The following is a 13,377-nucleotide window of genomic DNA, read 5'->3' as shown; positions in this document are numbered from 1 at the left end:
TGTGTGTGTGTGTGTGTGTGTGTGTATATATATATATATATATATATATATATATATATATATATTTGTGTGTGTGTATATATATGTATATATATATTTCTTTTTATTTTTGACCATTGTTTGTCCATGTCATTCTGAGATAACCTTCCCAAAAGATGTGAGTCCTTCAAAAACAAGTATCTCAGCCTCATTGTTCTGAAGAGTTAACTATAGTAAAGATATTTGCAAAATATAAGCCTATGAATTGGATGTTTAAATAAGGTAAAATATTCTGAATAAGCAGACACTATAGATGTCAGATGACACTTGATAGTTCCCTCCATATCAGAAGGATTCCTATTTGATTATATTTTGTTTCAATGTAAGAGAGAATTTGAAAAAATTAGAGCTGCCTTAAATAGAAAAATCTTGATGGGCTACGCAATAGTTTCTATCTATATTCTTTTGTAAGATTTTGCAGGTAATCAGGTTACAGGCAAACATCCATGAATTCATCAGATTTAACAAAATTTATTAATAGAACACTTGAAGTGTTCTCTTTTTTCTTTGAAGGGTATATATAGGAAAATCTTTTCCACAGCATAAACATACACTACACCCAAAACCTCAACCTCCATTTACTACCAGCTCATTGGAAGAAATAATGAGGGATAAAGAAAGGAGGAGAGAGGGAGAGAGAAGGAGAGGGAGAGGGAGAGGGAGAGGGAGAGGGAGAAAGAGAATAAATAAATGATGTTAATACCCTAACATAACTGAAGAGAAAATACTGTGTATTACATTTGAGCCTGATTTTACTACAGTAGTTGTGCATAGTTCTTTAAAAAATAAAAATTTTATAAGAGATGGTTGACTCATTTAGTATAAGAGTGCTAAAATTATTTGGTAAATTATCTTCTGCTGAAAAAATATAAATAAAGTATATAAGATATTCTACTTCAGCCCTGTGTTTATATTTGAAATGATTTATAGTCTGCAATTTCTTCCTAAGGTCGTCACCTTCATAAATACCAGCCATATAGAGTGAAAACCAACTCAATAAAATGAGTATTTCATTTCTCTTCCTTCTGCTTATGTAGATACTTCTTCCATCTACATGAAGCCCATTTATAACAAAGCCTCACATTGTATGGGTTTTTATGAGTTCTTGAGCTTCCTTTCTTTTTTATCTTTCTATGCATCAGCAAAGCAACTGGCAGATCCTTTAATAAAATATGTTATTCACATTAATATTTATAAGTCTATGAATTGGATGTTTAAATAAACATTCACCAACTTACGCCAATTCTCTTGTTTCAGATGTTAAATCACACTTACATTGTCTGGAAAGTCAGCCTTTAGTTCAGTGACACTTTGACACCAATATGCAGCTGTTTTTTCACTGATCAGCTCAATATTCAGGAAGGAGCTTTGTCCAGGGCCATACATGGGGCCAGAGGTGGTCCCCCGGATGATTCTGGGTGAAACATTTGTCACGATGTCCTGATGAAAGAGTAAAGATATTGGGTCTCCTTTTGGTAAAGAAAACTTACGATTTTTATTATACACTCATTTCCATCTGACAATATTTTAGAAAGTCTCTTTGCATGCTTGTTTGTAAAGAAGAATTTCTAACATACTTTAAATTATAATGAATATATACTATTTCCAAATGAAAAAGTTAAAAAATTGTTAACTTTAGCAAAATTAATTCTTTTAATTCTAGGTTTAGTATAGTGAAAAAAATTTAAATTTCCTGACATCGGTTTTGGGCATGCATAATTTAATTTCTAATTAAAAAATAAATAAAAGCATGATAGATAAAATGTAAAAACATCACTTCATTCTATTTAATCTGAGTAACTCCAATCATAGTTTAACTCCAATAAGAAAATGTGTGCAAAGAAAAGAATATATAATTTTCCTCAAAAATAATTCCAGTGTAAGTCAGCCAAGGAATACATATTAGAATTATTGGCTCACCAAACTAACAGGTTCTAACAAACTAACTGGGTCAAATTATCTACAGCATTGTAACTATACATTCACATTCAATGAGAAGAAAGTCACTTTTCTCTAGACTGAAATGAGAATATCAATAACTTCCTGATAAGTATAAACAGTAAACAGTAAAATTAACTTGCTTGTTAAGTGTAATTAACAATCCAGGACTGCTTCTAAAGCTGTATTAACAAAGAAGAACAACATTCTTCCATTACTTAAAACTAAAAAGAAACAAAGAAGGAAAAATGTTTCTTTTGCCAACTTCCAATTAAAATTAATTTTGAGTAAAGGTCATTTAGTTAAGGATTTATCAGAATTAGTCTTTTAAGTACCCCTCCTCACCATCTTGTCACTTTTAGTGAGATAACATGAACCCCCATTAGTATATAGCAATTAAGGTCAATTTACATATTTTAATTAAGAACCACCCCATATAAAACAATTAGCGTAATAGGCATACTAACTGGATTTCATAACATTTGGACGTTTTTCCAACTAGATAGACAGGAAACCTTAATTAGCATTAATTAGTGCTGATCTGCATATGTTTGATAAGCCATACCCTTGCCACAAAAGATTATTTATTCCTGAATCTGCCAAATGCTACAGTTGCAGAGGATAAAAGGACTTTTCTTCACATTGCATGTTAATTTCTGGTAATTTACATTCACTTTTACATTTGAATTACTATATTATAAAATAAATGGTATAAATGTTACAATAAGCCTCCTTAAATATGTACATTTTAACTTATAGGAATTATGCCTGTTAATTTTTTACTAATTAAGCCATTCCGTTTCTATTGTATTTGTGCACAACATCACCAGCCTTACTTTGATCTGCTATTGAGAAACCATGTTACACAATCTTAATGGATAAAATGACAAATAGAGTCGCTTCAGGAAGCTCAAGGCTGGTGGATTAAATTTCCATCTTGGCAAATGCTTAAATGTGTGCTCTGTGCATCTACAGGTGGCTTTGTACAGTTCACCCACTAGGTACTCTTAAGTTGCCACTATCTGAGATGATATTTCTGTGTTTCCTTTGAATGAGGCTGCTTTTCTTCTCTGTTCTGGTTTTCAAGACCCTTTAGGCCTTAAGGTCCTTATTTTCTCTGTTCCAACTACTACTCCAAATGCTTCTCACCTCAGTAAGTCCAACCTATGCTGTTTTCTGTACAGAAGTACTTGGCCAATAAGGTAAGCAGAGTCCCTATTCAGTTTGACAAGCCATTAGCCCTGGTGCTGGAAATGATGTAGCTCCTGATTGAAAGAACTGCTTTGAAAGGTCTGGAAGCAACATTACTGGCTTATTCAACAAAGCTGATTTATGTGTCAACAGCATCCATACTTTTGTCCTTAGGTTGCTAGCTTACTCCCTTTGAGAAGCCTTGCTGATTTGTCCAATTCCTTTGGGTCTTAACAGGACATACTGACTCAGAGCATCACAGTAGTATATGCCTTCCTTTTACTACCCTTTATTGTTTATTTTCTTGGCCAAACCTTCCACTAGAGAATTTTTAGGGGAAGAAACTGTCCCTTATTTCCCATTACACGCCCTGATGGTAGCCTAATTTTTAGTAGATAACACAAATAATGTTTTTTGAAGCAACCTAGACTAAATTCAAGGGACTAGAGTACACCTTGTCCTGAGGCATGGGAACCAAAGGTATTTATTGCTGGCTCCATTCTGCTGCTGAATAGACAGGTGGTTTGGGTTTATATTCCAATTTCAGATGCAGGTACTTTGCTTAGATTCTTTCCTATTAATGCGTATCTCTACAGCTGTGGTCCTTACTTGCTTCTCCTGATCTATCAAGTACCCCTCTGCTATAGCTTAATTCAGTCCCCTGGGCCCCCGACTGTGGCTAGATTCTGAATGGGAGCTGTGCTGCAGAATGCCCACTGCTACACTTCTCCCCATCCCAACATAATTCAGTGTCTCAGTGGAAGGCTGAGTCAAATTCATCATGCTACAACCTCTAAGACCTTCCTGATTGCCGAGCCATATTGAAGGGTATAGCTGATCTCGCAAATCCAAATAGACTGGACACATTCAGATACCATCCCACTTCTAGTCTTCTCTGATTGATATGGATTTGAATTCTTAACCTGATCCATGGTGAGCTGGAGTATTTCTTAGCTGATGAGTCTGTCAGGACCTTAACCTGCTAAGTTTCCTCTTGTGTCTGTGCCAGACACTAGGACCATGTTGTAGTTTGGATCTGGAATAGCATGCCCCCAGGCCCTTGTGGTGAAGACTTAATTCCCAGCTGGTAGTGCTTTTGGGAGGGGACAAAAAATTTAGGAGGTATAGCCTAGATGGAAGAAGTAGTTCCCTAGGCGTGTGCTTTGAACATTTCATATTGTTTCTGTTGGGTCCCTTCATCTCCCTTCCTCGCTTCCCAACTGCTATGAGGTGTGCAGCTTTGCTCCACCTTGCAATCCCTGCCATTATGCTCAGCCTCACCACAAGCCCTGTGGGGTTAAGTGACGAGGGACTGAAACCTCTGAAACTGTGAGCCAAAATAAATCTTTCTCCCTTTTTAGTTTATTTCTGTCAGGTATTTTGCCACAGCAACAGAAAGCTGATTAACACAGACCACATCACAGTATGTGAAGGAATTGTTTTTAAATATATAAAACATAAAAGACACAGAAGAATTTCACTTATATCAAGAAAGGAACAACCCTATAGTTCAGGAATTCTAAACTGGATGCTATACTCCAAGTAAGTATTATGCCAGTAAATCATAGAAGCCAAAAGAGTCAATAAGCTTGTCATGTGAAAAGAGGTTGACTCTCAAGAAGGTCAAGAGGAGTTCCTGGAGAGAGGAGGAAGTCACTCAGGACCTGCAGCAGGGTCCTTGGGTTGATGGATAAGAATTTTAACACTCACCATTTCAGAGACTTAGACACGGGTTTATTGAAGACTTATCTTCAAGGGAGAATGTGGGCAATCTCAAGAAAGAGATGTCTCTGGGGTAAAGCAAGGAACTGCACTCAAAGGAAAATGTGGGCCTCTCAAGGAAGAGACACATTTGGGGGGTTCCCAGCTCTTCTTCTAAAGGAAACTTGGTGAGTTTAGGAATGATACCAGTCTGGTGATCTTGAGATTGTTTATGGTGGTCTAGTCAATCTCTGAATGCATAGGTTGGCATGGTCTTCATTATTTGAGCTACAGATAGTGTTGGAAAGACCCCTACATTATAGATTTCTCAAAACAATGTATCTCTCTTTAATCCATTTATTGGGATGTTAATTAGCAATACACAGGTAGATTTACAGATCTGCCAGGAATGTGGAAGTAACAGGCATAGGAAAGAGACTGGTTTAGGGAATGACAGGCCTGGAAAAGTATTCAGAACTTTTGAATTAAAATCTTATTCCTGCCCTTCATTTATACTTTCTTTACTAACTACTTCTCATTTCTTTTATCATACCTCAAGCTGACAAGATTTAATTGGAGGACAGTTAAGAAAAAGCTTCTTTTTAAAAATGTTCCCCCTATTGATCTTTAAAAGCTAAGATTCTACCATTGAGGAATTTTCCTTTGTGTGTTGTGACATAAGTTTATTGTATATGTTTGAGTTGTTCTGTTTTTCTCTTCTTTAACTCTGTGTTAAAATGTAAATATATTTTGAGAGGGATATCAATGATCTCCAAGCCAAGATAAAGAAGAGAAGTGCAAAGCAAATCAAAGGGAACTTTTATCTACTTTATACCAGGAGTGTTCACTCCTTTGTGCTGAGTTCATCTGTGATACAGGATGTCTCATTAAACAGGTCAGCTTTTCTTTCTTTAATTCAAGAAAAGGTAAAAAATAATCATTGATAACTGCCTACATTATATAGATAGCCACTGTGTAGAATTTGTTAACTATCAGTCCATTATTAACTTCATAGACATTTTAAAATTCAGCATTTTCCAAATTCAGCTAAAGTAGCAAAATTCTAATACAGTCACTCTGTAACAAATCAGTAATAGAAATTTTATTATATGTTTATTTTTCAAATTGAGTCATGTTTGCTACTACTTTGTCAAAAACTTCCTTCCTGGACTCTAGAATTTTTTGAATTTTTAAATTAAGTGAAAGATGAATGAAAATGTGGATAGACCAATTATTTTTGGTTATATGATTAGAGTTAGAGTTTCGATAATTGGGCAATAACTTACTAAAGCTTTTGACCTGGGAATATTAGAACTTGACTATGTTTCCATAAGAGAATATTTTGCTTTAATATTTAATAGCTAAGTCATATTAGTATTGCTTAAGGGAGTTAATATAACAAAATAAACATATTCAAGAATAGTTAGACTAGATAAGGTTTCATTCCTGATAATAAAGACGATAAATGGCCATAACCCTAATCCTCAGTGCATTAACAATCTTCAGATTTTAAAAATAGATATTTGTAGAGAAGGAAGAGTTAGGTGATATTTTTGCTCTATGTGCCAGTCAGTGTATAAAACTACAAGTTGGTGACCTCCTAACATTTGAAATGATGATAGTGGTTTTTCAGCATTATTAAGGAGATTTAAATGACAGACATCCTGATCATATTTGCTTAATGAAACATACTAATGTGATAAAACCATTTACTTGACCCCTCTTATCCTTAAAAAATAGTATAATGTTTCCATGGTTACTACTGAATTAAAATTGTTACAATGGCCACATGAATATAAATAGAAAACTTTGCAAAAATATCATAGTAAAAGACCAGAAAAAAAAATTGGGGTCCAACAAAATTAGATGAAAATGAGCATTAAATTTTGCAGAATAGATCATAGATATTTATACCACAATGGATACATTTTAGAAACATACTATTAAATAAAAATGGCAATATGTAGAAAAATATATAGAATGACATCTAAAGCAAGTAAAACAAAACAATATATTATTTAGTGAAAGAGTCTAATATAATAAAACCACAAATGAAAGGCTAAAGAAGAAATTGGGGATGGTGGAGCAAGGGGAGCTTTCCAAAAGTATTAGTGACATATACTTCTAAAAACACTTTATTCTTGACTTGCAGAAGGGTGGTAGAATGTAAAATCTGTTCAATGAGATATAGAGTAGTAGAGTTGGTGTTGTTAGAAGCTATAGAAAAAGTCATATCAGTTTATCAGAAAACCTGTAACTTACATCCAAGGGATATAATTACTTTTTTAATTTCTCAGATTCTGCCATATTTTTTTTTTTGGGGGGGAGGGCTTAAAAAGTCTTTTTAACTATTTGGTTCTATAAATCAAAATTTCAAAAATGAAAGATACTGCAAGTCTAATTATTTTCTAAAACATGTCCCTTTCTTTATAAGTAAGATTTAACACTATGTTCTTCCATAAAAGAGGAGAATCACTTTGCAAATAAATCTAAAAACAAATATGGTGTTACATAATATGCTTCTCTCATCATAAATTTGTCATTCTACTACCCTGGGAACAGCAAAAATTCAACATTGGCCTATTATCTAGGACAACTTCACTTTTATGAAAGAATTCTCTGATACTTTTATTAATACAAAAGCTACAACTAAATCTATTAATATTTGATTCTTCCTTAAAATAGTAATCAGAAAATCTTTGCTTTTTAAAAAATATTTATTTTTTAGTTTTTTAGGTGGACACAATATCTTTATTTTATTTTTATATGGTGTCGAACCCAGTGTCACATGCATGTCAGGCAAGCACTATACCAATGAGCCACAACCTCAGCCCCATAATCTTTGCTTTTTTTGAGGGGCAAAATGGGAAGAATAAAGAATATTTGTTCTTAATGAATATTTTTCCATTTTAGTGACTTATATAAAGATAGCACTCAAAATGTGAGTTAGTGATAGTCTACCCATTTACATTAGGAATATTTATCTACCTGGAAAGCACAGTAAAGAAGAATAGCATTGTTAACCTAGAAATATAAATTATCAAATAAGGTATGCAGTTTAAATTACAGATATTTACAGAACAAATCTTTCATATGCTTTATATTTGATCACCACAAGTCTACCATCCTACTACTACCAATAAAACAGAGGCTTATAGAAATTAAATGACTTATGCACTCTTGCACATCTAGTAAGCATTAGAGTCAAGAAAGAATTCAGGTACAACTATGTGATGTGAATAATAATAACTATTAGCATTTGGAGGATGTAATAATAATTAGAAATATTTTTGTTGCATGACATGGAAGTCAACTTAAACAATTAATTTTTTTTGAAAATTGGAGTATAGTGTATCGACTTTAAGGGAAGGGAATATTTTACATAATGCAAGGAAGCAAATGTAGTTATACCTCAAGAATGTTTCTGTCTTTTTTCTCTGCTACTGTTTGCCTATCTCTTCATTCTTTCTCTGCAGAAGCTTTCCTCTGTCCCAGTTTATATATATACTAGTAGACATATGACAGGCCCCAAGTTGACAAGTTACAGGTACATCTATTCCCCCAAATTTATAATCTGTTAGGTCTAATTTTAACCCCTAGTGGTCAAGATTCTGAAAGACTTGTTTCTTTTTGTATTGTTTTGTTTCTGTGGTGCTAGGAATTGAAACCAGGGCCTTGTGCATGAAGGCAAGCCCCTCTGAGCTAAATCCCCAGACCATCTGATAGACTTAATTTGTGTAAGACATTCATCCCTTATTTAATTACCTGTATTTAGCAAAATGGAATCATTTAGGGTTCACATAGGTGCTCATGTAGACAAAGATCGAAAAATCAGCATTTGGGAAACTAGTATTAGAGAAATATACTATGCTAGAGCAAGTCTGTGTATATCCATGATAAAAAATTGGATGAAAATATCATATGGACACACATCATAGGCAACTTGCTGTACAACAGAATAACAGTTTCTTCTTAGTAAGATGGAAAATCTTCATAGTCTTGACTCAACCGTGCTAATCCATTCCTTATCCTGTGGCCCAATACCTTACAAGATGAACACTTTGAAGTTCTCCCACATTTTAGACTAAGCTGTGAATTCTGTAATTCTGATGAGTCTACCAACTGCTGAAGCCGGTTGAAGGGTATACTCAGTCTTAAGTATATACACATGGGGAAGTGTATACTTAGTCTCAGTCTAGGGCTGGACTGAACTGACTGAGTGGATAGACTGTATGCAATAAGGTAAAATAGTAGAAGAGTAGGAAGGGAAAAACAAATGACAGTTATACACTGTGTTTTAAAAAAAAAAAAAAAAAAAAAAAAAAAACTTATGACCTGATAAGGCTTAAATAGGGGAGTGATGAATGACATCTGACTATACTCAGTGTCTGCTACATGTCAAAGAAGGAGTTTAGTACTCACCCTGGGCCAAATGTCCCTCACATATTGGATGCTGCCAAGCACCAAGAGATTGTGTTGTCTTACACAGAAGACATATGAAAATTAATTTTCTGAATATCATTCTTATATGACTGTTACATACTCGTGTAGCCTTTTGTCCTTCCTCTTTGCCCTTTGCAAAAAGCTTGTGATTTTGTAAACTAAACACTAAAATGTTTGGATTTGTTTTTCTCTTTGACCTCATCTATAGAACTAGGAAACAGAGAAATAGCTATCCTAACAGAGAAGTTATAGGATATTAAGTCAGGTAATATAGAACAAGCCTGGCATCTAATATTTGGTAAATAGATATTTATTAATTCATCAACTCACCAGATTCAGAAACAGTCAATACAGAGTTGTACAAGCTCAGGTGCTTGGCTTTAAAAACCAGTACGCAGGCAACAGTTGGGGAAGCAACCAGAAATGAATACCAGAACATTGTATAGAGTTGGGTCAGATTGTAGAGACTCTTGAATGACTGTTTTAGGAGTTCAAACTTTTTTTCTGCAGCCTTTGAGAATCCATTGTGCTCTGTCTCCTATTCAAGTTATTAATACCAGTAGCTCACAGCAGCTGTGCATTCAGAGAGATAAGTTTTACAAGAAACAGATGAAGAGCTTTTTCTGTGCTGATATCAGATGGATTAAAACGTGATTAATCAACAGACAGACTGATTAAATTATTGGGTTCACTGTTCAGATAAGAGGTTTTGGATACACTCTGCCAAACTGTAATTAACTTAGAAATTTCTGCTGGCCTGCTTATAAGATGATCATGTGATATGCTTTGAAGAAATCTTTTAAGGCCTAGAACAGCAGCTGTGAAGGTATAAGCATGAGTAAATTCTAATAATTATTAATTATCTTCAAGTATTAGAGCAGAATTTTCATTGAAAAGAGTAAATATTTTTGAAAATCTTTACATTTTTATAAAATTTGTATGAACCCACTAGTTTTACTCTAGAAGCCACTGTATATGAAATGACTGCATTTTTTTTTTAATGACTGCTTTTCAAAGGACTATATACAAGAATCAGAGAAGAGTTTTCCATTTCTAAAATATGTTTAACAAGATATTGAGAGAATTTCCTTGAAATCTACCAAATAAAAGAATACTGGGCAGGATTTTTCAAAAAGATACCCAATGCGCTGATGTCAAAATAAGAGTTTCTGAAAGGTCAGAAAAAATAAAGCAGAGATCAAGGAGGGAAAAATAGCTCTAGGGTGGGATTTGCCCTCAAGGTTCTTGCCAATCCCTGGTGGCCCTGAGAGGGAGTTGTAGTTGCTTGCAAATACCTGAGACAACAGACAGGGTCAGGGAGCATGTATGGCAGTCAGTAGGTTAAAAACTTCCACAAAAGAGAAACTGAAATTTATACTCTCAATTTGTGAGCTAGAAAATGACTCCCGTAATGATGAAGTTATGTGTCTATCTCAGCCTTAATATAGGTGAAAGAGAAATGAGACTCTCCTAAGAATTCAAACCTATTTACATCCTAAAACCTCAGACAAAAAATCGGCTTAAAAGTGGTTCCTTGTTGTGATGTTCTCAGTGAGTAGAATCAATGCCAACCCTCTCTGGAAGAAGGCACTTTACTACAAGTTTCAAAAACTTCCCACCAATAAATTTCCAAGGAATATAAGTCCACAAAAGAAGAAAACCACCAAAGAAACAAAGAAAAAAGACATCACTGGTGAGAGTCAACAGAAAGAGAAAGCCACAAAAATCAGATCCACCAAAAATATGTCTACTGAATTGGGTCAGATATACAACGTAAAGCTAATGCTTAACATGCTTGAATAATAAAAGGGAATTGACTGTATACTCAAAGAATAAGGAATTCAAAACTTGTGATTATTTAAAACACAACCAAGTTGAAGTCCTAGTAATAAAATAATTGGGAAGGGTAAACTTGAATACTTTGGTGTAAACAAGAATCTTATCAGCTGAAAAATATTTGTCAGCTTAATGTTATCTGAAAGGCAGGTCCACAAGTGTGATGCAAAACTGATCTTGAGAGACATGGAATAGAGATTAAGAAAAAAGAAATTAAACTGGAATTCATAAGACCATAATGGGGACAAACTGGGAGAGGTGATATTTCCATATTGTTAGGACTTGATAGAGTTGATGAAAGACATCAATCTTCAGATTCCAGAAAACAACAGACTCTTTTAAAAAAATGATTTCTGGACAGCTTGTAATACATAAAGCACCAAAAGGAAAGAGTAACCAGGAGAGGGGGGGGTACACCAACAAAGGAAAGGCACATGAACAGCCAACTTATAGGCAGTGCCAATGGAAGCAGAACAAAGGACAATTTTTTTTTGTAAAGAAGAAATGTTAACTGAGAATTGCATACCTTCAGCAAATGTAATTCAAGAATGAAAGTGAAAGAAATACATTTCAAACAAAAGTTTGAAGTAAATATCTTATGAAAGAGAAAATGAATAAATTCATGCTAATTCATTAGGATGTGTGTGAGAAACAATACTGAATTATAACCAGAACTAAGCAAATTGAAAAAAAATATAAATTGTATGATTATACTTACATGATGTGCAAAAATAGATGAAACTAAAGAATATGTTGTTTAGGCATAAATATGTGGAAAACATGCAAAAGCAACAAGATGATTATTACAAAATCTACACTTTACCTCTTGAGGAAAGATGTGGGGAGATAATTGAGGAAGAAGAAATAATGTATCAAAAGCACAGGACTATCTCATAACCTGTATCTTAATTTGTAAAATGAGAAAAAGGTATTCATTTTATTATATCTTAAACTGAACATCAACATTAAGTACATTAGTGTATGTGTTCTGGTTGCTGGTGTGGTCAATTGGTCTCTTGGCTACCTCAGTCGCAGGGCGTAGAGACACAGAGTCAACACACAGACACGGGGGAGCTGATGAGAGCTGGCAGGTGACAATAGGAAGACACAGCATGGGGGAGAAAAAGTTTGTTTCTGTGAAACTATTCAGTTAATGAAAAATAATTCATTATATCTACAACTGATATAGAATGCATCTTCCAATAATACATAAGCAAGCAGGTTATACAACATCTAGAAACCAATCATCTTATGATTAATGTAGCTGCACTATGAGGAAGCTGTAAATATTGCTACGTGGTCGAAGGCAGACTGGAAGGATCACTGTCCCTATGAAAAGGGGGCCTTATGAGTTGGGGGTTTCAAGCCCTGAAGCACCTGACTCTCAGTTTCCTGGCCTGGTAACTTGGCAACGCTGACCTCAAGCCCTGAGGAGATGGTTTCTGCTGAGAGCCATGACAGCATGGCATTTTTGGTTGAAAGGTGACCCTGCTCAGGGATTAGGGTGGCTCCAGGTTTAGGGTGGATCCTGCTGGATTAGGGTGGCTCCAGGTTTAGGGTGGATCCTGCTGGGAATAGGGCGTATCCTGCTGCCTCAGGCGCCCACTCCTTGAGTTCTCCCAGAGTTCTGAGAGAATTGGTACACAGAGCCTGGTGGAGGCAGTGTATATTTCCCAGAACGTGCCTGTAGAGTGCGGGTGAGAGTTCGGGAATAAAGAGTTGCTGTTTGAATCTACAAGGCTTTTGTGGTGGCTCGGTTATTTTGTGCAAAGCCAGACTGCGCCATTTGGCGGCCAGTATGGGGAACGCCTGAGGCTTGGAGGTAAGTGAAATTTCTCGCCCTTGAGGAAGAGCGAAAGAATGGGTGACCAATTCAAAAACCAATGTGTTCTTGTTTTGATTTATTTTGTTTTTATTTCAAGTTGCCTGTTCCTAGAACTTTCTCAGGCAAACTGGGGAAAATGGTTGACTCAAGGTTTGAAGTTGTTCGCCTCCGAGGAAGAGAAATTGTTAGAGGAAGGAGGGACCCCAGTAAGACCAAGAACAGTTAGGGCATATGTTGATACAATACAAAAATGTAGCACATGGCTTTTTAAAGAGGAGTTGTTAAAAATATCACAATGGGACCATCATGCAATCCTGTAGAAAGATTTTTCTTCAACAAGAAAAAGATGGCTAATTCTGTTTACTACACTTGTCTAAGATCTTGGTTTTTACAGACATCTGATT

At 35.0% G+C, this 13,377-nt stretch overlaps 1 protein-coding gene across 1 annotated transcript in view; it reads right to left on the bottom strand.

Annotated features, from left to right (window-relative positions):
• Dpyd (dihydropyrimidine dehydrogenase) overlaps positions 1-13,377 on the bottom strand; it is a 761,982-nt gene that overhangs the window by 331,703 nt on the left and 416,902 nt on the right. Inside the window, exon 13 of the mRNA XM_048814504.1 lies at positions 1,315-1,479. Within this exon, the coding sequence (XP_048670461.1) occupies positions 1,315-1,479 (165 nt within the window). The remainder of the gene's footprint in view (positions 1-1,314; positions 1,480-13,377) is intronic.

The sequence above is a fragment of the Marmota marmota genome, unplaced genomic scaffold, assembly GCF_001458135.2.
Source record: "Marmota marmota marmota unplaced genomic scaffold, marMar, whole genome shotgun sequence".
Taxonomy (NCBI): Eukaryota; Metazoa; Chordata; class Mammalia; order Rodentia; family Sciuridae; genus Marmota; species Marmota marmota.
The sequence above is the reverse complement of the archived record's forward strand: the minus strand, read 5'-3'. Positions and strand labels throughout refer to the sequence as shown.